Source organism: Passer domesticus, chromosome 16 (assembly GCF_036417665.1).
Source record: "Passer domesticus isolate bPasDom1 chromosome 16, bPasDom1.hap1, whole genome shotgun sequence".
Classification (NCBI taxonomy): domain Eukaryota; kingdom Metazoa; phylum Chordata; class Aves; order Passeriformes; family Passeridae; genus Passer; species Passer domesticus.
The window spans coordinates 14,529,284-14,556,518 of record NC_087489.1 but is presented as its reverse complement, the minus strand read 5'-3'; the positions used below and the strand labels follow the sequence as shown (position 1 = coordinate 14,556,518).

General features: G+C 46.7%; 1 protein-coding gene and 1 long non-coding RNA gene across 2 annotated transcripts in view; one reads left to right on the top strand and one right to left on the bottom strand.

Annotated features, from left to right (window-relative positions):
• LOC135282105 (uncharacterized) overlaps positions 1-19,620 on the bottom strand; it is a 105,393-nt gene extending 85,773 nt beyond the window's left edge. The window contains exons 1-2 of the long non-coding RNA XR_010348432.1: positions 19,593-19,620; positions 15,713-15,773 (exon numbers count right to left, since the gene is read on the bottom strand). This is a non-coding gene — a long non-coding RNA (uncharacterized LOC135282105). The remainder of the gene's footprint in view (positions 1-15,712; positions 15,774-19,592) is intronic.
• A 2,099-nt stretch (positions 19,621-21,719) lies between these two features.
• Positions 21,720-27,235, top strand: part of PTPN1 (protein tyrosine phosphatase non-receptor type 1) — a 32,094-nt gene continuing 26,578 nt past the window's right edge. The window contains exon 1 of the mRNA XM_064391154.1: positions 21,720-21,890. Coding sequence (XP_064247224.1) covers positions 21,828-21,890 — 63 coding nt within the window. The 5' untranslated portion in view covers positions 21,720-21,827. The remainder of the gene's footprint in view (positions 21,891-27,235) is intronic.

The window sequence follows — 27,235 nt, the reverse complement described above, 5'->3', positions numbered from 1 at the left end:
CATTGTGGGCACAGCACGAGGTGTGAGACCTCACATCACAGCGACATGCAGTGCCAGGAACCCCTGCTGGATGTTTCTAGGCCTATTAACAGGTCAGAGGGACAGACTGCATAGCCTGACCTGCTACAGAAAGTCAGTTACTCATTTCTTTGAGTTCGTTGAATACATCTATTTTAGAAAATATTTAGAAAAATATTTCTAGAACTGTGTGAGCAAAAAATCTAATAAAATGCCTGGCATTTTTTTATCTGTTAAATATGTTTTTCATTGCTCACTGAATGTCTGACTTCATTTCCCATTATTGATTCATATTGTGTATCATATCCAACAGTGAGGGGTCTTAAATCAGATCTGGTCTGGTTTGGAGTATAAAATAAAACTAAACACATCACTATGATTTTCACCTTTCAAATACTTCACTCCTCTTCTTGGTTCTTCCTGAATTCTCTGATTTTTTCAATCTAGAGCTAGACTTAGAAGGCTGATTTTAAAATACTGACCCCTTTAGCCTCTAGAAAGGAAAATTAGTCCAATTGTCTCATTCTGACCCTAAAAGAGCTGTTCAATTAAGATTGTCATTTAGGCAATAATTGCCTGTTGGAGTAAAACTGATAAGCTACATACAAAAACACTGTAAAGTCCATTATCAGGACTACTGAGCCAGTTGTTCCCCAGCAGAAATTCTACATTTACTCTGTGAAAATCTTTTTCTTCTTAAAACTTCCACTGGAAAACACCTATTTGTGAACTGAAAGAGCTGAAATTGGAATAGATAAGATTCCAAGCTGACCATAAAACTGTCTTTAATTAAGAAATTGGTTGAACTCCAAATCCAGGGCATGTTCTTTTTGCCTGAGACAAGCAAGAGAAACAGTTTTAAAGCCACATGCCTCTAGTGACAGATAAGCATTTCACTAGAAAGAGCTAAGTGCTTCCTTCCTTTGTTCTAATTTCAAACCAGAGCAACACTAAAAAAACTACCTGATCAGTAGCTGCTACACTGAGGTCATGACGAGAGCCTGTACCTAGTTTCTGACCTGAAATATGTCACACATGTACTCCCCAGTGAGCAGGAAACTGCGTGAGTGCTTCCTGTGGCTTGGAGCCTCAGATCACACTCTTGGCAATGGAGCAAAGACAAGTTGCCTTTGCATTATTTGGGGTTTTTTCCAGTCAATGGCCTATTTTCTGTAACAGGGCAACTGAGCAGCTTTATAGAACCCTGCACTGCAGTCAGAGGCACCATTACAAGCGCAGTGAGTGACAGCAGTGAACAGCAGAGGCCTGAAATTCAGTGTCCTTGTCCTGGTGTCCCTGCCCCAAGTCCCCAGGGTGCTCAGACAGCCCTTGGAGAGCTGATGCTGCCATTCCACCACTGCTGCTGCTCCAAGGCAGCTCCCCCAAGCCCGTGCATGCTCTGGGTTGGTGTGGACATACCCCCAGGGCTTGTTTGAGTTCGGATCCCAGCCATGATTACAGCTGAGTAAAGTCCAAGCAGCTCGCACAGATGTGACCTAAAATCCTGCTGTGCTGCAGGGGCTGCAGCTGTCCTGCCCCAACTCTGCCTGCAGGTAACACCTGGGGCCAGGGCCAGACCCTGCAGCCAGCTGACACGTGGCCTGGCCAGAGACTAAGGCCAGGCTGGCTGAGCATGAGTGGTTCAGTGGGAGTTTATTCTGAGCACCACCGTCCCGGTGCTCACAAACTGTTTGGATGTTTTTACTGGAAATAACCAAGTCATATCCTTGGCAAGGTTTGCTACTCTGAGTTTTCTCATGTTCAGAATAAAATTCGAGAAGAATATCCGCATCCCAACCTTCCCTGTTTGCTGATAACTCAGTGCCCTCCCACGAGCAGCCCCTCGGCTCTGCTGTGTGTGGATCTCGGGGCTCCTCCACACCTGCAGCAGCTCTCCCCTGGCAGGGCAGCCTGGCTGGCCCGGGGGATGCAGAGCAGGGGGCACAGCTGCCCAGGAGGGCTGCACACAGAGCAGGAGCAGGAAACTGCTCACAGCTGCTCTGCAGGGAGCGAACCCAGAACACAGAACCTGCCCGGGTGGGAGGGGAAGTTTTGGCAGGTAACGAAGGATGAGCCAAACCAGTTTACAACAGGAAAGTAAAAACGGCCACAAAACCGCTGGTTAGGTGCAGAGCTATTCATGTCTTAACTTTTTGAGTCACATTCTAAAATTTTCATGGGTCTCAGATTTGTACCCTTTCTATCCTCAGAGCCCCTCATTTCTCTACACTAAGATCACTCTCATATTATCCTTTGTTGCTCCCTCCCTAAGCCCCACACTCCCAGCTCTCCAATTCTGTATTCCTTGTGTCTGAAGAGAATTCCTACCTCCCAGAGAAAGCAGGAATTCTCAGGCTGTGCCTCACACATCCCATCTATGGACAATAACGTCCATTTAGTCAGTAAGTCCCTGAGTGGAGGTGAACTCTCCCCTCCCTGCCAGGTGCAAACTCAGCACAGGTGAGGCCACAGCCCCTTGTCCCTGTGCTGGATCCCAAACACGGCCATTGCCAGCTGTGGACTCAGGAGAAGAGCTGGAGGACTCTGCAGAAAATTCTGTAGAAGATTCTGTGTAGGAATCACATAACCCAAAAAGAATGTGATTTTACAATTTATTTTTTTTTTACCAGTGGGGGAAGAATTTACTGGCATCAAGATTTGAACCCAGATGTTTTCATCAGGCACAATTTTGTTTTTCTTTGCATTCAATCATGACACTGAGTACAGCCTGCAGTTGTGTTAGATTAATGCACTTCCAAACAGGCAGCATTCCTTACACATTTTCGTTTACTCTGCAATATGCATTTACTTAGTTCCAGCAACACAACAATTCGCTCTGGCACCAGTTCAGCTCCAAAAGACTCAACTTTAGCTGATGGTAGATTTACAGCACAGTAATTTCTCCTGCCTTTCCCTTTATGTCAGCCCCACTGGTAACCACATACAGAGGCATACAGATGTGCCTACACATTCAAAGATTTCTAAACTGGTCAGGTATTTAAAACCCAATAAAAATGAATTCTTGTTCCAAAATCCTGCAGCTGGCCCGAGTTAAGTAGATCTGATATACCAGAAAAAGAGGCAGTCAGGGGATTACCCTACAAAGCTAAACACAAACTCTCTCAGTCCTGAGAGAATAGACTTCAAATTCAATTTCTAAATGCACTCAGACTAATACATTTCCATAGAAAATCTTCTCAGGAACCCTTACTGAATAGGCATAAACCAACCAACTGAAAGACATTTAATGACCAAACCAAGTTAATTCAGAAGTCAGGGGAAATATACGCAAATACTTCATAGTTTTGCTTCAGCTAATAAAAAGTCAGGGGAGAAATCTAAATAGTTAAATATGTAAATGATTTTTTTTTTTTTCTCACAGAACAGCATAAAGTTGTACAGAATTCAACGTGCCTTTAAGAAACATGAACCAGTGAAGATGGCCAAGTGCAGGAAGCTGCTGCAGCTCCTGCAGAAAGCCAAGTTTACCCTCCCAAAGCTGTGCTGCAAGCACAAGGTCACAGTGGATGTTGGACCTTCTGCTGCCATTTTCCTGCACTGTGTGGAACATGAAACAGGCCCCCAGAGAGGGATCAACAGGAAAATGATTTTTTATTGAGGAGCATGAAGATGAGTGAGTTGATGCATCACCCATTCTGTCTCCCACTGTGTCTGTACTGGTGTGACAGCAGCAAGTCAATTAGCAGGGTAATTAACGAAACCATTGGTGCACAGCAGTGGCAGGAGTGTCCTTGGAAGGGTGAGATGGACAATAAAGCAAAAGCAATCTCCATTTGAGGCCGCTGGGAACCTGTCCACCTTTAGCCTGAATTTCCAGGCTGGACTTTGCACATGGTATGATCCCAGCTTCGATCAGTTCTGCAGGAGATGTTCCAGGGCAGGGACCTGCTGCACCAGGATTCCCTGGAATTCTGTGGAAGATGTACTGTTTGTGCTGCCCCTTCCTTTCTCCAAGATCCCAAGGATGTATAAACTGTTCTGATGGCTTCCTCAAACTAGTTGCAACTAGTCTTTCATGAGAGGAAAAAATAGGCCTTAATAAATGTAGCAGAAAATAACTTCCCTCTTATTCAAGTTGTGCCCTGGCTGATGCCAGAACTGGTCTGTGCTTGTGCTAAATGCACTGAGAGCTAATAAAAACTGCCTTGGATTAGAAATAGGACTCTATTCAGCATTCCAAATGGAAACACTGAGATGGCTGAAGAGTTCATTTAGCATTTTGATTTTATTCAGAAGCATTGTTTCCATTGCATTCATTTATGAACTGGCAAAACCCTCCATCCCAGGATCCTGTGACAGTGTTTTCTGAGCTGTTTCATCCATACCGGCAAGAGTGATCTCTTCAATGCAAACATCCACAATATACAGTGGAAATGGAAGTGTTGCCATGTGCTCAGCTGGATCATGGCCTGCTCCCCACCACGCTGGGACACCTGATGTATTCCACGCCATGGGGAGAGAGTCAGGGCAGTTTTCTTGAATTTAGTCTAGAACTAGACTTTCATTTTGCATAAATGCAGATTTTTAGCACTGTTTTTTAAATTTTCTTTTATGTTTATTGTAGCACCACCTCTGCCTGCAGACACTGAACACCCCTGTAGACAATCTCAACATCTCATGGTAAATTTCCCAAGCAATCAAAGCAGTCCATTTCTCCTCTTATTTATAGTGGTGTAAATGAGGGTGGCTTCAAAGTAACAGCTGAAGCAATACATCTAGAAATGTAGCAGAAGGGACTGGAAAACAATTCCTCACAATTTGTAACTGCTTGTAAACTAAGGAGTTCTCCATTTATATGGTTTAGAGTAGAAATCTTTGTCTCAACTGACAGCTCTGTCTCAAGTGACAGAAGCACTGCTTGTACTTCCCCCATGGCAAAAAGCAACATAGAAATGGTGCTTTACCCCCAGGGAATTGTATCAGTCAGAGTGGGTTTGTATTCATGCAAACTGAAGCTCTGCTCCCACCCAGCTCTGTCAAACAGCTCAGATTTTTGCTGTACAGTGACTCCTAACTCTGCCTTACACTGTGCAGTGACCCAGCTCGCCCTGCTTCCAGCAAAACTTTGAACAAGTTCTCAGTAAAGGCCCCCCCAGCCAGTGTCTCTGTTAGTCTCAGACAAACACTGCACTGACATCTTGAAGAAAACCCCAAATGTTCACGTGTCAATAGAAGGAAATATTCATGTGTCAATATGCCAACCCAACTCAGGTGGGCAGTGGGCATGCAGCCTGATTTCAGTACAACCTGGAGAGTCTAAACCACGCGCTCTAAACAACTGACATCTCCCATCTGTTCTGAGAGGCAGCTGCATTTTTCCCTCTCTCAAGGCTAGCTATGTTGTAAGTCCCATTACTTGCACTTTGCATAGGCAGAAGTCCCTATTACTACAATATTCCACAATTACCATAATGATATAGGTTGGTATTTGAGCGCTGTGAGCTCACTTTGCAGCAAACCTCAAAGCACCCAGCTGCTCTGCTCTGCTCTGCTCTGCACTGCAAGCCCTCACTGTGTTTTCTTAAATCACTTGGGGCTCAGTCAGATCTTCCCAGCACAGCACTCTGCTCATTATCATCCTGCTTCTTAAACATTCCCTCCCTCCAGCCCGCGCCCTCCGCTATCTTCCCACACGGGACACACCTCAGGACTCCTGAGATAGAAAAGCAGAGCAAACAGCCATCCTGCCGTGCCTGGGCTGCCAGGGTACAGCGTGTGCAGCACCCGGGCTGACAGCTGACAGCGCTCATTCGGGACACGTTTGCTGATAAGGATGAATGAGTTTGTGCATTTCCTCAAAAACTCCGCGTCCCATTAATCAGCACCTGAGAGGAGCGACCGGTCTGGCAGTGATCCTGACACTGACTCCTTTCATCAGCTTCTCCAGGAACATGCCCAGAGAGCCGTGGAGTCATCCCGTCAGGATCACAGGAATGCTCTGCTTGGATACCTTTGGTGCTGCTCTGGCTTAACACAGAGTTCAGCTTTTCATTCTGCAGCGTCTGCCATCAGAAGGGGCTGGGAGGTTGTAACTCACTTCAGGCGTGTGGTCTAATCTATAAAGGTCTCATGTATAAAATCAGTTCACAATTTTAACCAGTTCAGAGCTCCAAAACCAGAAGACTGGTTTTTTTTCCATTCATAATTAAAATAATCAGTGAAGTCCTTGATAAAGCAAGTTCACCTAATAAACAAGTATTTACCTTTCAGTGTTCATTTTTCTCAGGACAAACCTCAATATGCAGAGTTCACCTCTGAATTCTGCACCGGCAGGAGGAGGTGTAAGACAGGAATTGTTCCCTATCTCATTCATCACCTCATTATCAATGACATTTACATTTTTCAGTGGAGGCTGTTAAAGCAGGACATGTTAAATGCTTGGGCCTTTTGCAGGACCTGCCCAGCTAATTTTTGCAGTTTGTTTGAGCACATAGGTATGTGCGGTTCATGTGGTGATAAGAAATGAATGTTACACTGAATGATCAAGGAAGGAAAGAATTCTACTTTGCGTGAGAGGAGGTGAAGCCAGGACGCAGTGACAGAACCCAGGGTGGAGAAACTCAACTGCTTCTGCTGAGTCTCCCTGGGCTCTGACTGGACAATTCCATGCCCCACAGACACTCCAGGAAATTATATCCAACCCTGATGTGAAGGGGTCTGAAGCTTCTGACAGAAGGCACATATGGAGTAATTTACCAACCAGAACAACCCAAACTCTGTCTCCTTAACCTGAGCCCCCCTTGCATCATTTTGTTTCTGCAGAACGTTCCCTTGGGGTGGTACAAACTGATTGTTCCTCTTCACACCGCTGTGACACGAGAAAGGGAATGCTCCTGGACAATGCAACCAGGTAACTCAGCCTCTTCTGAAATGAGTGGCAAGTGAAGTTTTACACCTGCCCCTGCAGGAGGCTTCTCTAGTGCTGATTGCCTGATTGCCTGATTCTCTAGTGCCTGCTGCACTACTGAGGATTCAGTTCCAAACCAGAGCATTCACCAAGCAGCCTTCAGTGCACACTGACACAGACCCTCATTTGAACACGGCAGCCTCAGCTTCATGGGGATTTTGCTACGTTTGTAAGAGAGGCATTTCAAAAACAGAAATAACTGTGCATACTCTTGTAAGGACTGTCCCACTGACAGTGAGCTGCAAAGGGATAAATAATACCTTGAGTATCTTTTACAAATACAAATAATGAGACAATGTAGAGTTAATGAATTCTCAGTCAGCTATCTCTCTTAAAACATGTTGCAAACACTTGAATTTCTTCTTTTCCCAGCTCTGCATTCTCTGAAGAATATTATAATTTATTGTCTCAAGCCATATTTGGTATTTGGTGCCTCAAGAAGCTTGTGAAAAAAGATCTGTTTGTTACATGAAAATGAAAACATGTTGTGGTTTCACCTCAATTTCTTTCCTTCTCCTCTACTTCTGAAGAGAACAGACAATTTTAAGAAGAAGGAAAAGTAAACAACTCAGATATAAAAAATATACAAACACAAATACAAACAAAAACAACTCATAAGTTAGGAAAAAACTGGAACTTGTGCCTGGGGTAAAGCATGTAAAAAGTGGTGATTTATTCAAGGGCAGGATTTTGGCATTTTCTTTAGCTTCAAGTAAATAAATAAGACAAAGAAAAGTCTTTTCATCTGATTGTTTTACAGGGCCTGGGGCTATGTACGTTGGACACTGTTTGCAACTGTTTTCATTTAGGGATGACTGAAGTGGTTCAATTAAAACATGAGCAGCTCTGAACCTTTGCTCTGAATAAATCAGAATATTTCTCGGAAGGTTCAAGGAAGTCCAGTTAATTGCCATTATTTAGCTCTTTGTAGTCATGTGTTGTGACACTGTCTGGATTCAGAAGTGCCACCATAGAGTCCAGCCCTAATATCAGCTGACCAAAACCAGATTGAATTGCCTGGGCCAGCAGCATGGAAATCTGGGGGAACTAACCCAAATAAAACATGAAGTTTTGAGGTCCACCCATTACAAAATTCCCACACCCACTGCTGCTCCCTTTACTTCTGTGGGAAAAGGAGCAGTGGGACCTCTGAGGAGAGGAGCCCTGGAGCATTAAAGCGGAGGCTGGGTCAGCACAGGGCCTCTGTGGAGCTCAGGGGTGAGAAGGGGGCACAAGGAGTGCTTGGAGGAGCCCATGAGGGAGAAGCAAGGCAGTGCCCAGCCCTGAATCAGAAAATAAGGATGGCAAGAGAGCTTTTTCCTCCTCTGTCCTGACTGATCAGATGGATACTGTAGAGCATGGCCATGGGTTTAGAGGCTCCTGTTGAAGCCCAGGTTTTTCCAGCCCACTGCTGCCAATCCTTATGTGTCTTTTTAACTCTATTACAAATACTCCCAACTTCAAAAGCATGGCCCAAGTGAGGGAGGCAAGCACACACATAAATGTGCATTATGCCTTAATTAGAGAATTTAGTCACTTATGTGGAACAATGAGTTTTATGTATCTTTGGATTTATCTGGCATGAAAAGTGAATTTGTCACTTTACACAATACTCAGGAAGTCATGCTTTCTCTGAGCTGCATGAATCCTTTCAAAGAGATATGTAAATACATCCAAGAATACAGGTATTCTTCTACAACGGGGTATTATGCATCTCTTGGATGCCAAAATAGTTATAACTGTTATGCTGCTTCCTACTGAGTGGAAGATTTAAAAGTGCACCTTTATATTCATGGAAGAGTAGCAGCAATTAGCAAAATTAATTTAGAAGTGTGAATTCTTTTTCAGTCTGGATTACAGTGTCTTTAAAACATTTATTATAATACTCTGAGTGCACAGACGTGTTCAATGCTGTTCTTTACTGTGTGCCATGGAGAACTCTGAGTCCTACTAGACAGCCCTAAATTCATCAGCTCCTGGTTTTGCACATCAGAGGGCCCAGCTGGCATTTCATGCCACATCATCCATCCGTGTAGCTTCCATATGTGAATTCCCTTATCCCTTAGAAATCCAAGACTGCACTCTGTTCTCCTGCCAAACCTAAGCAGTAGCTAACTTCTGAGGAGCTCGAAATGTTCCATTTGCTCTTTCTGTACAAACAGCTGCTGAGGAGCTCCAGATAATGAAACTGAAGGCAAGCAGGTCCAGCATTGTCACTGGAAGATTACTTCTTCCATGCAAGGCTGGGCATTAGAGAGGACATGGAACCTGACTGCAATAACTAAAACTTCATACAGACAGTGATGGTGAATCCTGATTTGACTTTTGATAATTTCGATCCCTCAGTTTTGCAAATGTACAGGTAACAGAAGTGTATTGTCATGCAGAGATAAGGATATTATTTTAAAAAGAAATGCATTGTTACTACATTAGCTCACAGGAATGTTTACAATTTGGAATGTGTAGTCTGTTTCAGTTTCTGAGCACTAGACAGTAACTATTCCAGGCTCAGGCTTCTTCCACTTACTATATTTAGAATTTAGCAGTCACTTTGCACTGAATCACATCTTTCTTCCTTCATGCTTCTCCTGATTATTCCCAGTTCTGAACCTGAAGTTTCTGACAACATTTTTCCCGAATAGCTGTCCCTGTTGTGACTCCCCACTGCAGTTCCTTGCAGTTCTGTTCAGCAGCACTGATAAATGTCCATTACCCAGCTGACTGAGCATTCCACGAGGATTCCTGGCTCCGAAAGAGGCAGCTCCAGTGAGAGCTCCAAAATCCATTCATTCATTCATTCACCCGCTCCTTCCCAGCAGCATTCCTTGGCCTGCAGCCAGATGCCATTTGACGTCACGGCTAACCAGGAACATAATGTGCTGGCACTGGGACAGGAGCTCTACCATGGAAAAAAACAGAACAAGTAGAAACTTATCACCGAGGCTGGGAAGAGGGAGCTGAGAGAACGAGGCTGAGGGCAAATCAGCAGGAAATTCAATGAACTATGTCAGGTCCAATATTTTGCTTTTGCTTTTCTGCACAGCACCTTCTTAGGTTACCACTCCAAAGCACCAATCTTACTAACACAGACAGCACACGGCAAAAGACTCCTAAAATACGTGATACTTTCCTTTACACTCTTTGCAGCACTTGCTGAAGTACTCCAAAAGTCCATTCTTTCTTGCTTTTTACTTCAAATTATTTGAAACGCCATGATCCAAAAATTTATTTTTTGGTCTGCAATTGATTTGTATTTTAAAAAATCTCTGTTCTGTTTATTTGAGTTAAATATTAAACAGGTCTTTAAGTAGAGACGTTGCAGTGTTAGTACACAAAACTCAGAAGGTGGTTTAAGGACAGAAAAACAATCTTATAAGTCTCTTCATAACCATAATTGAGGTGCTGGGTAAAAAACAAAGACCAGCAAGCTTCCAAGCGAACTACTAAGCACAGAAATAAAATAATAATAAATATAAAAAGGACTAGGAAATATCTGAATAGCAACAACTGCAGTGGGTATTGCTGATATGAATTTAGAATGCCTGATTGACAACCACCAGAGTTCCATCACTGACACCCACAGCTGCAGCATTGCAGCCATTGACTTATAGAAGTTTATAGGAGAAATTTCCTGAACTGTCTGTGAGTCTTAGGATAGTCTATCATGGAATTAATTCTGGAAACAAATGTATGTGTCAGTAGTTTAAAATGTAATTCTCAATAAAATCTTCTGAAGATGTCCATCACCTTCCTGACTGTTGGAGTTCTTGGGCTCTTGCTGCATTTCAACTGCTCTGGAGTTTGAGGCTGCTCAGCAAACGCCACCAGAAGCTCTCTGAATTTCAGTGCCTCTTCAAGGACTCTGTCCCTGCTCACTGCAGGCAGGAAGGACACCTTGGGAAATGAGCTATGCACTTCCTCCCACATGTGAGGCTGAACTAGACTCATGAATATCTCATGTACATTCCAGAAGCCAATCTCAGCAATTCCTTTTGTCCCAGGTCACCACAGCATCAGTAAGTGCAGTGTCCAAACCCCTTTTCAGCTGAAAATACCCAGTCATCAGGGACATATGAAGAGAAAAAAGTTCACAAACATTATGTTTCATTGAAATCTGGAACTACTTAAGCTGAAATGAGACAAATCTGGACAATAGCATCCCCACTCTTCACAGAAAAATGCCCTGCCCAAGCCCACAAATCTGTTCCATGGAGAGCTTTAACTGGGGTGCCAGTGTCCAATAAACCTCTCACACCTTGCTTATCTCGTTATCCCAGTACCTGCTAATCAGCAGGAGCAGTATAGGCACAGTTAATAATGACAGCTGATAAAAATGAGCACTGCTCAAATACCACGGGCAGTGTCTATGGCAAGCTACAGCTACCCACATCTGTACATGGATTAACGAAAAGGAATTTTTGTCAAGTCACATTATCATTGAAAGGTTATCCTGGCTTCAGAAATGTTGGTTTGAGTTAAAACCCCGACATGGAGAAAATATTACCTATCAATTTGACTTTATTTTGTAATGACTAAATTAGAAGTTATTTTCATTTTCTAATCTCATAACATTTAAACCATAATTGTAACATTATTTTTTCCATCCCTTTTGTAAGTTGTTGTTATTGACTGCTCTTAGTTTGAGCAATAAAGAATATTTTCAAAGTAGCCACAGATTTATCTCTTAATTTGTAATGGATGCTCTGCTAGCTTCACGTCTCACTGAGCCACTTCTCTTTGACCAAAGCTTCATTACTGAGCATTTACCACTCTTTGGTCAACATCAACTGCCCTCAGGCTCACACATTCATCCTACTCCTATGCCTGCCTTTGCACTGATAAAAGAAATCATTTTAAAAATTGACAATTATTAAATTCAACATTTTCCATACTTTTAAGCTCTAATGCAAAATTTTTATCTCACCTCAGCTGGATTTTGCCTGCCAACAGTTTAGGTTTTCTCTAATCCCTAAAAAACTGCTGTATTGCAAAAACAATTGGTTGGATGCCTCTTGTGAAATCATTAATTTGACAAGTTCTATGATATTTTGAATAACTTATTTAATGGATTTCCTCTTGTTCATTATTTACTTGGGATCAATGGCTTATGTGCAGAATGTGCAAACCTAAACACAAACAAGCCCCAACTGTCTCATTGTCCCCACACACAATTTTGGTTTTGGGTGTGCAGAGCCCCACCTATTCCAAGCAGGGACACGGTGCCAGAATTGCAGGCCACGAGGTGGATCTCGCATCCCATGGCTCTGCTCATCTGGGCCCCACATGCGGGACGAGCAGGGCACAAACACTGCCAAGGAGGAGGAGTGAAGCCAAGATGCACAGGGAGACTGCACAAAGGCTGACAGCCATCGGGTGCAGCCTCTGCTTCAGCCACTTGAGGCTGGTCGGGAATAAATATCTGAGAAATATCCCGAAGTATCACAATCTGGCTGTGCTCCAAACTGGAACAAGCTAAACATCTCCCAAATCAAAGAGGGGAACAGGAGCACACAACGCTTGTAACAGGCAGACACACCTGAGAGAGCCGATGCTTTGGGACACTTCTCTGAGGCACGGGAGGCACAGGGTGGGACTGCCAGCACTGACCACTGCCCCTCTCCATCTCCCACAACGGGAGGGTCTCTCACATTCTCTTCCTTTGCCTACAAGTTCCGTCTGAGGCTCAGTGTCTTTTGTAAAAGCACACATCCACAAGGGTTTCTCTTCCAGAAACAGCATTTTTAGACAAAGGATGCTTGGCTAAAACATTCCCAAGCAGTGCCCAATCCCTGCTCTTCCAAGCTCAGCTACATATTTCTATTTCAGATAAGGAAACTAAACCTTGAACCCCAGACTAATGTGATTCACTGAAGTGTTACACAGTGGAATGAATTTCAGAGATGCTGCTTCACTAAAAAATTGCAATTTCCTGTGAAGACACTGCCTTTTCCTGCACTTCAAACTATGCTCTGGCAGCAGAGATTTTTCACTTCATAAAACAAGATGTTCTAATTGAAAGCATTGAAAATGCTTTGCTGTAGCAGAAATGAAGACCCTTGTTTCATCTTAAAAGTTCCTTGTGGGGAAAACAACAACAACAACAAAGCCAAAATTTCTCTGAAACCAAGTGTAAAATAGTATAGAAATTATCCTGTTGGGAACAGAATCTCTGCGGATAAAGGTGGTTTTTGTTTTTTTAAGGACCTTAGTCCTTAAAATACATATTAGTTTTGGTTGCCACGCACACCTGCTCCCTGAGAGGTCACTGTGACCCAATCATATTGATCTACATGCAGATAGGAGTGAAATGTTGATATTTTGTAAGTGTTCCATGTTTTCACTGAAAACATTTTTCATAGGAACCAGAATAAATTGGTTTGGTTAAATTTTCTCCTATTTTATCAGCTTCAAAAGAGAGATTCACTCCTGTTGGGTTTTCTTTATCAAGAAAAGCTTGTGATTCAATTCTTTATGAGGAGCACTCAGAGAGGATTCATATGTGATGTGCCTGATGCCACAGACAGGGAAAGTAACTGATTTTTAAAGACACTAAACTGGCACAATCATTCCTGGAGCTTCCTTTGGAACAGAGCAGCTCTGAAAGCCTCTGGTGACAGGTTAGCAGAGAGCACAAGCCTTACATTCAACAGACAAGGTGTCAATAGGCTGAAAGAGAAATTACAGCGAAACACAACCATTTCCATTTCCATTTCCATTCAGCGCTAAAGCAGCTGGATTCCGGGCTGAGAACACCTGGTTCAGGTGGGAGGGTGGAGGCACAGAGCAGGGAACTCATCTCAATCGTCAGACAGTGCACACTGAGAAGGATTTGGGTTTTTTCAGTACTTTAAAATATTAACAAAGACCTGAAAACTCTGTTTCTGTTTCACACATTTCAGAAGGCATTTTCCAGGCTTTGCAGAACCAGATAACTGTCACTGAATAATGACACAGTTGTTCTGTAATTTATACTGACAATTGTTTCACCTACCTGGCAGGTCAGAGAGAGCACCAGCAGCTCTCCACCACCACAATTATGGATTGTGCAATTTTGTTTTCATTTGAGAAAACAACGGATAGATCCAAGAGCATTTCGGAAGAGCCAATGTGGGTTAAACCATCCCCTCCCCAGTCCCAGCACCCTGCCCATTCTCCACCCCAACGCCTCCTCCTGCACACGCACAACTTCTCCCTTCTGTTTATTTTTTGTTTTAAACACTCTGAGCAGAAATTGACTTTGGCTGCTTTTCCTGAACTCTGAAGTGTTTGAGCAGATAAGGTTCAGATAACCCATTAAAAGAAAGTTTCATAGGTCCCTCTTCTCCTGGCAGCTGGGCACCAGGGCCAGCCATGCACTGAGGTTTCTTTGCCCTGCAGAAGGATTTTTCTGTCTCATTTACTTTTCAAACTGGGCCAGACTTTTTTACTGTATCTCCCTTGTAAAAAATGTTTCAGCTGAAAGATACTTGTTTATATACAGTGCTGGGGAAATACAAAGTGTAAATCTCCCTCTGCCATCCCAAGTGTAGTGGTAGTTTCCCAAGCAGTTTTATTGAGCCCCTCGGACTCAGCAAAAGGGGGTTGATCTGAGCTCCTCTTCCATTATGGGAAATAAATAAAGAGTGATAAAACTCTCACACTGTAAAAGTAGAAGATGTGCCTCCAGAAATAACTGCTCTTTAGAGGACAATATAAAAATAGTCCTACTTGTTGCAAGGAAATACTGGTTAAAATGGATAAGATTTTATTTTCCTATCCCTATTTTTTCCACTTAAAGGCTTACCTGAAATGAGAAGGCTTTTGTTCTCCTCCTAGACAAAAAGGAATTCAGGCTGTTCTTTCCACACAAGATATTTGTTGTAACTACAGACTGACTTATGGCTGGCATGGATTTAGTCACAAATATAATAACAATAATAATAATAATAATAATAATAATAATAATAATAATAATAATAATAGTTATTATTACTAATAATAATACTACAAATAACAACATTTTAGAACACTGTGGATCACTGAAATTGTGGAATTAGCTGGGGTGTCTCAGGATGGAGTCTTGAGTGGTAATACTGGTTTATGGTACTGATATTAATTTTCTGTTCTCCTCCTGCCCAAGCACCAATGTGTTCTGTTGTTCTAGAAATATTGTTTATGTGCCATGTGGTTTACTGTACTGGAAACCTAATCTTGCTTAAAACTAATCCAGAAGAAAACTCTTTTTTTCTGTGGGGTGTGGTTTTTCGGTGGTGGGATTTTTGGGGGGATTTTGGTATTTTTTCAAGTGGCTGTGTCCCCCCTCCGTTGCCAAGTGCAGCTGCAGAAATCCTGGGGCTGGCAGAGCTGCAGGGCTGGGATACCACAAAACCAGCAGCAGGTGGCAAAGGAGCTGAGGCTCATTCGGTACTGCTGCCACACACTTTGCCTTGGACACCCAGCCCCAAGTGCAGCAAAATCATAACCAGAGCTCGCTCTGCTCCAAGCTGAGGCTGCTGGCAGCACGGAACTCGGGGCAGACTGCAAACCCTGTGGGAATCCCAGGTAACCTGCAGCAGCTTGCTGGCCCTGCCTGCACTCACAGTGACAGCAAGGACAGCGCTGTCCCAGCAGGAACCTGAGCTGGGCCAGTGACCACATAATGCTCCCTGGCGTTTGTGAAACCAGCAGCCACAACTTGGAATGAAAGGCAGACATTCTCTTAAACATTTGTGTCTTCAGTGTAAAAGCAAAAATATTTCTTCTTGCCAGACTAGAGGTGGCACTCACCGTTCTGCAGCCCTGGGAAGCGGAGGTGAAAGTGATTCCAGACTCAGGGATGCTGCATCTGCTGCAAGGAAAAAGCATCACCTAAGGAAAGGGTTGCTGAAAACAATCTCTCACTAATCGAAAACACTGCATAAAGCACAAAGCAGTGACTGAAAGCCTGGGATAAATTACCTTACAAGCACAAACACACGCACACCTCTCCTGACATTAGAGTCCCTCACACCTGAGTCCCTTGTGACAGAACCAGCTGCATCATTTAGAAATCTTTATTTAGAATCCTAAACAATCTGGCAAGATTTCAACACAGACCTCCTAAAGCCCAATGCTGTGAAACTAAAGCCAGCTCTACAAGCGTAATTTTACTCTATTATCACATTAGCCATTAAAAAAGTCTTCCTAATGGTTGACTTAAAAATCGTGTGTACGAGTAAAATCCAGGCTGTGATCGCCACGAGCAGTAAGGACTGGACTGCCACCCAACGGTGAGACAGTCATTAACAGCTCTGATTAAAGATTTCTGCCTCTTCCTGCTCCTGCCACAGCAGGGTACAAACCGCCCTGCAAACCCGTGGAGGCTCTGAAAGATCCGAGCCAGCAGAAGCTGCCCAGGCACACACACACACAAGTTATTTTCCTTTAACAGAGGCTGTAAGCAGAGTTTTTGGTATCCTAGACTTGTTTACAGCATTCAAGTTCCATCCCATCCCATCCAGAACTTGCTTCTCAAAAGCCAAAGCCTGAGAGCTGCCAGAGCTGGGCAGCCACATGCCCTGCCACACCGCAGTGCCCTTCATTTGTGTGTTCACAACTTTCCCCACCAAGTGCTTTGAGCTGTGGAGGATGAAGAGAGGATAGGAAAAAGTAGGATTGAGTTTGGACAAGCACTTGCCTTTTTTATGAAGTAGAAATAAGTAACACAATCCAACCCTTTCCCCTGGATCCTCACTGACATTTCAAGGGCCAGGCTCTAGTGGACAATTTGAAAACCAAAACCTCTGAATCAGACTGTACTGGGACAAAAAACCAGTGTGCCTTAAGCCGCACATGTTGGAATTATTTTGGGAAGGGACTGCCTTCCTCTGTGCAAAGTGCAAGAAGGGTTGTGTCCTGAGACCACAGGACATTTTCATTTACCTAATCCTCCGTTATTATATGGATCTAAGTCACCAGTAATACATTTAATCCCTTCTGTGGGTTTTTTTTTCCCTGCAGTGCTTTGCAGATTTTGCAACTTTTATTATTTTGTAAGTTAGATCATAAATTTCATAAAGACTGTTAGGAAATTTCTTGCTGCTGTGCATTTGTGTGGAGGCACAATTTGAGGATTAAATATGTATTAAAGGGTGAACATGTTTGTAGGGCACAGATGTCTGATCCAAGTGGCCATTTTCAGCCCATATTCTTGGCTGGAATATATTTCAGACCTTCAACTCTACTGGGACAGGTATCCAAAACCGTGGAGCCAGCTGGGTCCAATTCAGCACTGGGGCAAACCCCTCTGGCTTCAGCTGAAGTTATAAATCCAGAGATCAATTTACCCTTTTTCCATTGCAAGCCAGGACTGGAAATGTCATGAAAACAGATGTAACAATTCCAATCCAGATATTCCTATTACCTTTCCTATTTTATCCTAACCATCAATAAATTGTATTGCAAGATGCTTGTGGGTTTTTTTTTGTTTGTTTTTGGGTTTGTTTTTTTGTGGTTTTTTTTGTTTTGTTTTGGGGTTTTTTGGGGGTTTTTTGGGTTTGTTGTTTTTTTTGGGTTTTTTTTGTTTGTTTGTTTGTTTTTTTGTTTTGTTTTTTTGTTTGTTTGTTTGTTTGTTTTTTGGGTTTTTTTTTTTTGGTTTTTTTTTTTTTAATTTGTACTGCTTCCTACTAAGAAGGAAATAGTTCAGAAGACACCAAAGAAGCCTTACAAAACGAGCCAAACTATGCCAGGGCAAATTTTCCCCGCAGAAGCACTTCAGACTGAAATATTCGGCCACTGGAAAAGTACATCTTGACAATGAGGAACGGAAAGAAATAGTGAAAAATCTTGCTCGAGGAGCTCCACAGGGCTGGGCTGCAGCGCTGCCGCCGCTCCCGCAGCTCGCGCGAGGGAGCAGTGACACCCAGCGGCTCCTGCCCCGCTGCGGGACAGCGACCGCCGGCCCTCGGGCACCGCAACCCGGCTGCGGGGGCACCGCACACCTGGGGGACCGGGACCGCACACCTGGGGGACCGGGACCGCACACCTGAGAGACCGGGACCGCACACCTGAGGGACCGGGACCGCACACCTGAGAGACCGGGACCGCACACCTGGGGGACCGGGACCGCACACACCTGAGAGACCGGGACCACACACCTGGGGGACCGGGACCGCACACCTGAGGGACCGGGACCGCACACCTGAGAGACCGGGACCGCACACCTGAGGGACCGGGACCGCACACCTGAGAGACCGGGACCGCACACCTGAGGGACCGGGACCGCACACGCCGGGACCGCACACCTGAGAGACCGGGACCGCACACCTGAGAGAGCCGGGACCGCACACGCCGGGACCGCACACCTGAGAGACCGGGACCGCACACGCCGGGACCGCACACCTGAGGGACCGGGACCGCACACCTGAGAGACCGGGACCGCACACCTGGGGGACCGGGACCGCACACCTGAGAGACCGGGACCGCACACCTGGGGGACCGGGACCGCACACCTGAGGGACCGGGACCGCACACCTGAGGGACCGGGACCGCACACACCTGAGAGACCGGCACCGCACACCTGGGGGACCGGGACCGCACACCTGAGAGAGCCGGGACCGCACACCTGGGGGACCGGGACCGCACACCTGAGGGACCGGGACCGCACACCTGAGAGAGCCGGGACCGCACACCTGGGGGACCGCACACACCTGAGAGACCGGGACCGCACACCTGAGGGACCGGGACCGCACACCTGAGAGAGCCGGGACCGCACACACCTCAGAGACCCGGGACCACACACCTGAGGGAGCCCGGCCCTCGCACACCTGAGAGACCGGGACCGCACACCTGGGGGACCGGGACCGCACACCTGAGAGACCGGGACCGCACACCTGAGGGACCGGGACCGCACACACCTGAGAGACCGGGACCGCACACCTGAGGGACCGGGACCGCACACCTGAGAGACCGGGACCGCACACCTGAGGGACCGGGACCGCACACCTGAGAGACCGGGACCGCACACCTGGGGGACCGGGACCGCACACACCTGAGAGACCGGCACCGCACACCTGGGGGACCGGGACCGCACACCTGAGAGACCCCGGCCCGCACACACCTCAGAGACCCGGGACCACACACCTGAGGGAGCCCGGCCCTCGCACACCTGAGGGACACGGGACCGCACGTACCTGAAGGGCCTGGGACCGCACACATCTGAGGGACCCCGGCCCGTGCTCACCTGTGTAACCCCTCGGCCCTCACACACACCTGAGGGCCCCCCAGCTCTCACACACCTGAGGGGCCCGGGACCGCACACCTGAGGGGCCTCAGCCCTCACACACCTGAGGCCTCACACACCTGTGTAACCCCTCAGCCCTCACACACACCTGTGAAACCCCTCAGCCCTCACACACCTGTGTAACCCCTCAGCTCTCACACACCTGTGAAACCCCTCAGCTCTCACACACCTGTGAAACCCCTCAGCCCTCACACACCTGTGTAACCCCTCAGCCCTCACACACCTGTGTAACCCCTCAGCCCTCACACACACCTGTGTAACCCCTCAGCCCTCACACACCTGTGTAACCGCTCAGCCCTCACACACCTGTGTAACCGCTCAGCCCTCACACACCTGTGTAACCCCTCAGCTCTCACACACCTGTGCAACCTCTGAGCCCTCACACACCTGTGCAACCCCTCAGCCCTCACACACCTGTGAAACCCCTCAGCTCTCACACACCTGTGCAACCCCTCAGCCCTCACACACCTGTGTAACCCCTCAGCCCTCACACACACCTGAGGGCCCCCCCAGCTCTCACACACCTGAGGCAGCACGGGCCTGGCGTGGCTCGCTGACCCCGGCCTGGCGTGAGCCCCAGTCCGGTCTCTGATGTCGCATCCCCTTGTCCTCGCTCTCATCTCTGCTCACCTGCCCCAGGCAGGCCTGTCCCGGCCGAATCCCTCTGCCTGGCTGTCCTGTGTGACACTGCCGGGCTGTCCCCGCTGCCCAGGGACACTGCCGGGCTGTCCCCGCTGCCCAGGGACACTGCCGGGCTGTTGCCCAGCTCCTGTCCCACTCCCCATGTGGGCACTGAGGGCACACCAGCCCCTCACAGCTGGGCTGCTCCCACGCTCATCAGGCAACAACGCGTCCAGCAATCCAGGGCACCCTGAGCACCCCGATGGCCTCTCTGGGACCGGGTACCTGGAGATTGTGGGCACAAGGTGCCAAAGAGAGAAAGCTTTTGTGCCAGGGCATATCCACAAAGCTGGGGAAGGGTCCTGTGAGGGGGCTGAGGGAGCTGGGAAGGGGCTCAGCTGGAGAAAAGCAGCTCAGGGGGACCTTGTGGCTCTGCACAGCTCCTGCCAGGAGGGGACAGCCGGAGGGGTCGGGCTGTGCTCCAGGGAGCAGGGACAGGAGCAGAGGGAACGAGCAGGGGAGCTCAGGGGGGCACCAGCAGGAAATTCCCCATGGAAAGGATGCTCAGGCACTGGAACTGCCGGTTTGGAGTGCCCAGCCCTGGAGGTGCCCCAGGAATCCCTAGAGGTGGCACTCAGAGCTCCGGGCTGCGGACAAGGTGGGCATCGGGCACAGCTGGGACTCCCTGGGCTGGGAGGGATTCTCCAACCCAAGTGATTCTATGATTTGACATAAATTGGTATCTGCATTTTGTGAGAGTCTCAGTTTTCCAGCCCTGGATATTGTTCCATGTAAAAGGAAAGCCAGAATTCCAGAGCACATCCACCAATTTGCTGTGCTTTGGCAAAACGAGTCACAATGTGTGCCACTCTGCAAATCGCTTCTTACTTCTTTTATATGGGCATTTACAGATAAAAAGCAAGTATTTATGAAGTAATCTACCCTCTCAAAAATCTCCAGTTATTTAGTAAAATTATTTATTGAACCAGACTGATAAATTTAAAATGTCACTTGCCACACATATTGCCACTGTGATGGACAGAGATTTATGAAGAAATGTAAGATACACTGATTTCCCAGGTTACTCTGTGAAATCTCCAGCTGAACATCAATTTGTTTGAGATATATGACTTGGGATATCTATTCTGTATGGTTGGATTTCAAATCCAGGACTACGGACGGGGCTCTCTGAGACGTGCAGGCTACAAGTCCATTTGGCAAGGAACGGATTTATGAAAAAGCTGAGGCGGAGTGACAGGTTTCCGTCCTTGGACAGAACTGTAGCACCTGTTTAGCCGTGGCCATTTCGGAGCAGGAACGCAAGCGCCGGGAGCAGACGATCAAACACCACCGGGGCGTGTCGATTTCCTCAGACCAAAAGCCGGGGAAACTGACAGGGCCGATTTCGTTCTGCAGACCGTGCAGGGGTGAAACCGCTCTGCACCTTCTGTGTGCAGCGAGAGAGAACGCCTTTGCCGCGGCTCAGCGAGCACAGGGCCGCTGTGCGCTGCCGGGCCCGGCCCTGCCACCCCCGGCCGGGCCCCAGCGGCCGCACCAGAGCGCCGGGCCCGCGGGCCGTGCCGCCCGGCACAGCACCGAGCCGCTCCCGGCGGCCAGGGCAGGCCGGCCCGGGCCACAACGGCTCCGCTCCGCCGCCTCCTCGCCATCCCCGCCGGCCTGCGGCCCCTCCGCGGGGCCGGGCTACCCGGGGCCGGGCCGGGCCCGCGGGCTCTGTGGGGCCGCTCGGGCCGGCGGCGGCCGCGGCGGAGCGCGCTGCCCGCGGCGTGGCCCCCGCAGCCCCCCGGGGCTCGGGGCGGGCCCGGCCCCGCTCCCGGCCCCGCTCCCGGCCCCGCTCCCGGCCCCGCTCCCGCCGCCCCGGACGTCGCGTCGCCGGGGCGGGTGCGCAGTTCCGGCGGCAGCGGGAGGGCGGGGGCCGGGCAGAGCCGCCGCGGCCTCGGCAGCAGCTGCAGCCGGAGCGGCGCGGGGGGCCAGGCCCCCGCCATGGAGATCGAGAAGGAGTTCCAGCGGCTGGACCAGGCCGCCAGCTGGCCCGCCATCTACCAGGTGAGGGGCCGCGCCCGGCCCGCTCTGCCGGCCGGGGAGCGCTCCCTCCGTCCCTCCTTCCCTCCTTCCCTGCCTCCCGCTCCCCGCGATGCCGCCGCTGCTGCCCCGGCCCCGAGGGCCAGCCCTGCCCTGCCCTGCCCGGGCACCGCTGGCTCCCCGCTTCAGGGGCAGCGGAGCTGTCCCGCTGCCGGGCGGCTCCGGCCGGGCTGCCCCGCTCGGCGCTGCCGCGGGCGCATCCTCAGCCTTGGAGCTGCCGGAGCCCCGCGGCACCGCCGCAGCCTTGGAGCTGCCCCTCCCGCACCGGGGACAGCGAATCCCTCCGGTTTATCTTTGGGTTCCAACAGAGAAGCAGCGAAGGGGGCATCAAATGCGTTTAGCTTTTCAGTCACCTTAATCATGGAACAGAGCCTGAAGCAGCGAATTAGCAGTACTTGTGCAGCTAGCTGGTGCTGGGTTTTTATTGTGTCATTTACTGCATTTAGATTTTTTGGTGATATTTAAAACAACCCTGTGACAAGCGTGAATGCTTGCAGTAGTGTTTGCCTTCTGGATCCAGCTTCATATACAAGCCATAGAAGTCAGTGCTTTTATCTTTACAAGTTCTTCACACCTTTATCTAAAATGAAGTTTAAGAGAAGCTGAAATACATGAATGACTGGGTGGATGTGTTCAGTCAGATCGGGCAGCATTGCTGTAACATCCATTTGAATGTTTCAGCTGGTATATTGCATAAATGAATGACTTGACGTTCACGTTTGCAACATAGACGTTGAGCTTCGCTTCTTTCAGTGTGAATTTCTCTGGCAATAGACCCCTGAGAGAAGGAGCTGGGTAAAAGTGAAATAAATGGACTTCCGTTTCGGAATCGCAGCAGGAGAGTTTTAACAGCAATAGCTTGCAGGGTGAACATCTTCAGTTGTCTGGCATTTAGAGAATAAGCGTGACATGTTGAGCCTGCTTTTCGGAAGGTCCATTTCCTACATTTCCCCTCCCTGCCGAGTCTCGGTGCTTGCTGACTGTATCAGTTGAAAGTCATGTGGATATATGACGTTATGTTTTTGCTGAACTGTTCTGGATGATTTGGTGTGTTGCAGGCTTAGTGCTCAGGAAATGATTTTGAGTAGTAGAGCTTTGTAATTGAAGTGGTACATTTCTACAGGTACAATTTAATTACATAAGAGACACATCTAAGTAGAATGAGGGAATGGCCCATTTTCAATGAGGGATCAGCATTCAGTGATATTTTTGTCCTGCTCTCTTTGAATGATATGACTCAGTGGCCCGCTCAAACTGTGGCACAGCATGAGCTTTGAATGAGGACTAAAATTCAATTTAAAAAAGGATTAAAGTGATTCTTTGATTTACATCCAGCTATTGACAAGCACAGGGGGTGGATTTTTTCCCTGACTGATTAGTAAATATGTGCATCTATGTCGTGAAATTCGGTTTCTCAGCTGCATCCTGCTTTTCAATAAGCTGTTGAAAATGGCATCTTGGCAGCTCATGTACATCTGGAAGAGCAATGTACTTCTCTGTAAGCTGTGCTTGTGGTGTCTGAGCTGTGCCATTAACAAAGCAGTTTTCCTACAACCCTGGTTTTTGCTTGAAGAATGCAGTGGTTGGTGCAGAAAAACGTCTTCCCCCAGGGTAATTGTACCACGGGCTTCTGGTACCTCAGTGTTCTGATTGTAACTCTGAGATCGGGAAGTGTTCACCAGTGCTGCAGGTGGAGCATCCTGCAGCTGGGTGTTCCTTGTCTCAGTCTGTTATCTCGAGATACAGCACAGCATCTATCTCCAGGAGAATTAGCAGCAGACAGGGAGGTGTGGCTGAGGGAACGTGTCTGGGTGCCACATGACTTGGAAGGGTTAAAATTGTCCATGCCTCTTTTTTTTGGACGAGCGGAAGCTGTGTTCAGCTATGATAGTACAGTTGTGAAAGAATAGAATTTAGATTACCTTCTTTTTTCAGCAGAAGTAATCACAGGATGGGGACACAGACGTTTCAAAATGCAGACCTTGTTTAGGTGATTTTGTGACAATCGTGTCTTGGGCACTGCACAAGTGTGGAACCATTCTCTGTACAGCTGGTCAGAGCAGGGTGAACAGTGATGAAATTCTTCATGTTTTGTTACTCTGGGGGGTTTTTTGAATGTTTGTTTGGTTTTGAATACCTATTTCTATCCTTACTTTCCTCTAGATTTGTTTGTTTCCTCTAGTTTGTTTCAAGAACTATGAGCCATGAGATCCTGTGGAGGTTGTTCAGGGACCCAAGTGAGAAAAAGAATTGCTAAGGTTCTGGCTGTTGCTTGTATTTTAGGGAAATATAAGCCTAAGAAAGGCACATTCAAATTAAAATCCTCTTCCATGAAACAGTAGGTTAGAGGAATGTGAGCTTTACCATGTATGAACTGTGGTAAAGGTGTGCAGCAGAAAACAAATGCTTGGGGTAAGTGAATGATATGCACCCTGCAGAAATATCATTAGAAGTATCTGTTGGAATGAGAAGCATTCAGTGTGGAGATGTCACAACAAAAAAGCCATACCCCAAAGCTAAGGAAAGCACAGTTCAGGCCTTTAGAACAGGCGAGAAAAGTAGGAATTTGTGCAGAGTATCAAAACAACCTGGATTGTCATTTGCTCACAGTGAGTGCAGAATCAGATCCTCACAGTAATTTTACATGCACAAGTCTTTCAGAACTTTAGGAGGTATTTCAGTTTCTGACTTCTTACACAGGGTGATAGAACGAGATATTATCTTAAAAACACATCTCTCAAGTACAGGTAGAGTTGCTTCTTGTGTTAAAACCAGATATGTTGACTTTAGCATGTTGGCCAATGATATTAACTTTGATGTGCTTATGAGGAGCAGTAAAAATACCTCTGAATTATTTACTGATGTACCATTCAACTGGGGACTCCATTCACTATGGAGGGAGACAGAGCTGTCATTTGGGGACAGCTCATGCAGAGTTTTCCATGTGAAGGTAGCAAAATGAAACGAAAATGTGCGTTCTTTTCTAGTTTTCATAGTTAGTGGAATATATAACAAGAACTGGATATAGTTTAGATTTTCCAGCATGTTTGGAAGTGAGTATCCTGGAAACAGAACTACCTGTCTCTGGAAGCTGAAATCTGAAATGTAGTTGGAGTAGGGTTTGAGGCCTGTAAATAACTGTTCTCAGCTTCTTTATTAATTTTTGAGGGTCTTTTAACCAAATATTAACATAAATGTTAGTTTTTCAAGCCTCTCTAAGCTAAACTAAAATACTACAAATTGTGGATATTAATGAACTTCATTCCGATTATGGGAGGAAGAGAGAAAAGTATCGTGGAGATTTTGGATAGCCCTCTGTCAAGACAGAAACGGTGTGGGAAGTTTTTTAGGTATTCACTGTCTGTGGAAAGATATTTGTAGAATATTTTCTTATGCAGATGGATTTTGCTGCTGGAAGTAAACTGTGAAATGGTTGACCCTGAAGAATTGTAACAGTGTGGTTGTGTTGTGTATTCAGAGTCAGTGGACAGGAAGCTCTACAAGTTGTTGGTTTATAAGCTGCAGCAAGAGTGCAGGCTGCAGTCTGAAAGCGTTTGGGTTACTCCTTTGCTCGGGTGCCAAGCAGCAGATAAACTGTGGCACGAACATGACTTTTATAAATGCATCTTTGTGCTTTATTCTGCCAGTTCTAGCTGCAGGTCTCTGCATGCAGTGCCTTGCCACTGCTTAATTCGTGCTCTGTTGATTCATTTGAGGCTCAGCATAATTGGCTCTGGCTGTGGAAAGCTGGTTTTAGAGCTCAGGGTTGCAGGGACTCTCTGTTCCTTCAATAAGCTGAAGATATTCCATGTTCTCCTGTGCTGCACACTGAGTCTTCCTACACGTGTGTGGGGTTAGTGATGGAGAAGCAGAGTGTCTCGCAGAGTCAGATCCTCCCTGAAAGCAGAGCTGCTGCTCAGCTGCAGGTGGTGGCACTTGGTGCCCTTGGGGCTGGCTCAGGGCACTCTGCTCTGAGTTGTGTTTTACTGCTGGCTTTCAGAGCAGCACCACTTGTGTCTGCTGCTGGCACATTTCACATTGGGTAGGTCCCATTATATAAAGCCACCTGAGTCACTTACTCTTGCTTTTTCTACAGAGTTTAAAATCTAAATGCTTGAACCCAGAGCTTCTGGGCTGGTCTTGCTGGAAGCAGAGCATGGAAAATGGAACCTGTTGTGGTTATCATTTGCTAAAAATTTAGAAATCATACAATGTACACACAGTGCTCACCTGCTTCTGAGCATTTTTGGAAGGGTTTTATGGTGTTAGTGTGTTCTTCCACACGGTACTGTTGCCTCCTCTGTGTGCTGGAAGCACAGATGTATGGAAGAAAACTGTTAAAGAAAAGCAGTGTGGGCCACATGCCAAATGATGGTAAATTCAAATAGAAATAGCCCTTGTAAGCAGAGAATAAAATGTGGTACTGGTAGACCAAATATTTTTCAAACTAAAATAACTTTCTGAATATGCTGGGTAAGTTTGAAATAACAGTTCATCCTGTAGTTAACTAAACATTAAAATTGAATGTTTTCCTGTAATACTTGCTTTGCAAATGGACTTTGTCCAAAGGTTCTCTTTAGTTGAGTCTTCAAAAGATGTGGCTTCCACTGAAATATCACTGCTACTTTCTTGTAAACATGAGAATTACCAGGTTTTAGATCAGTGTCACTTGCATGACCCAAGTGTCTGTTTGGGTAGTGAATTTCGCCTCGTTAAATACCTGAGGATACTCAGTGATTCCTTACTAAGAGACTGCCTCTCTGCAGTGTTCATAATGAGCACAGACTCGGTCTGATCCCTGAGCTTGGATGTTTGCAGCACTTACCATTGAGGTTTTCTGGGCTTTTTTTAGTCATTGGTCAGCTTGTTTGGTGTTGATTTGCAGAAGAGGTGGTTTTTCCTCCCTGGTGCCAGGAGACATGCCCTTGCTGGTTTGACTGGGAGAGGCACTTTGATAGAGCATCCAAATGCCTTTGTGTGTTCCCTTTGTAGATCGTGTAGTACAAATGCCAGTTCATTTTCAGCCATACCCTGTGAATTCAGATGTGCTTTTTCTCTCACCCACGCAGAATATAGCTAAGATTCAACAGCTTGCCTGTCATGTTATACCAAGAAAAACTGGTAAAAGTGATTCTTGGAAATGCATGTGATTCTGCTAATAGTGATAGCTGATCTACTTTCAAACTGGGTTGTATTTTCTGCATTTAAGAAAGCAGGTTCATAGAACGGTAGAAAAATTTACCTCCTGGTTGGGGAGGAAAATGAGCTGGCATAATATGAAACTTCTCAAAAAGTTTTTTTATTTTTCC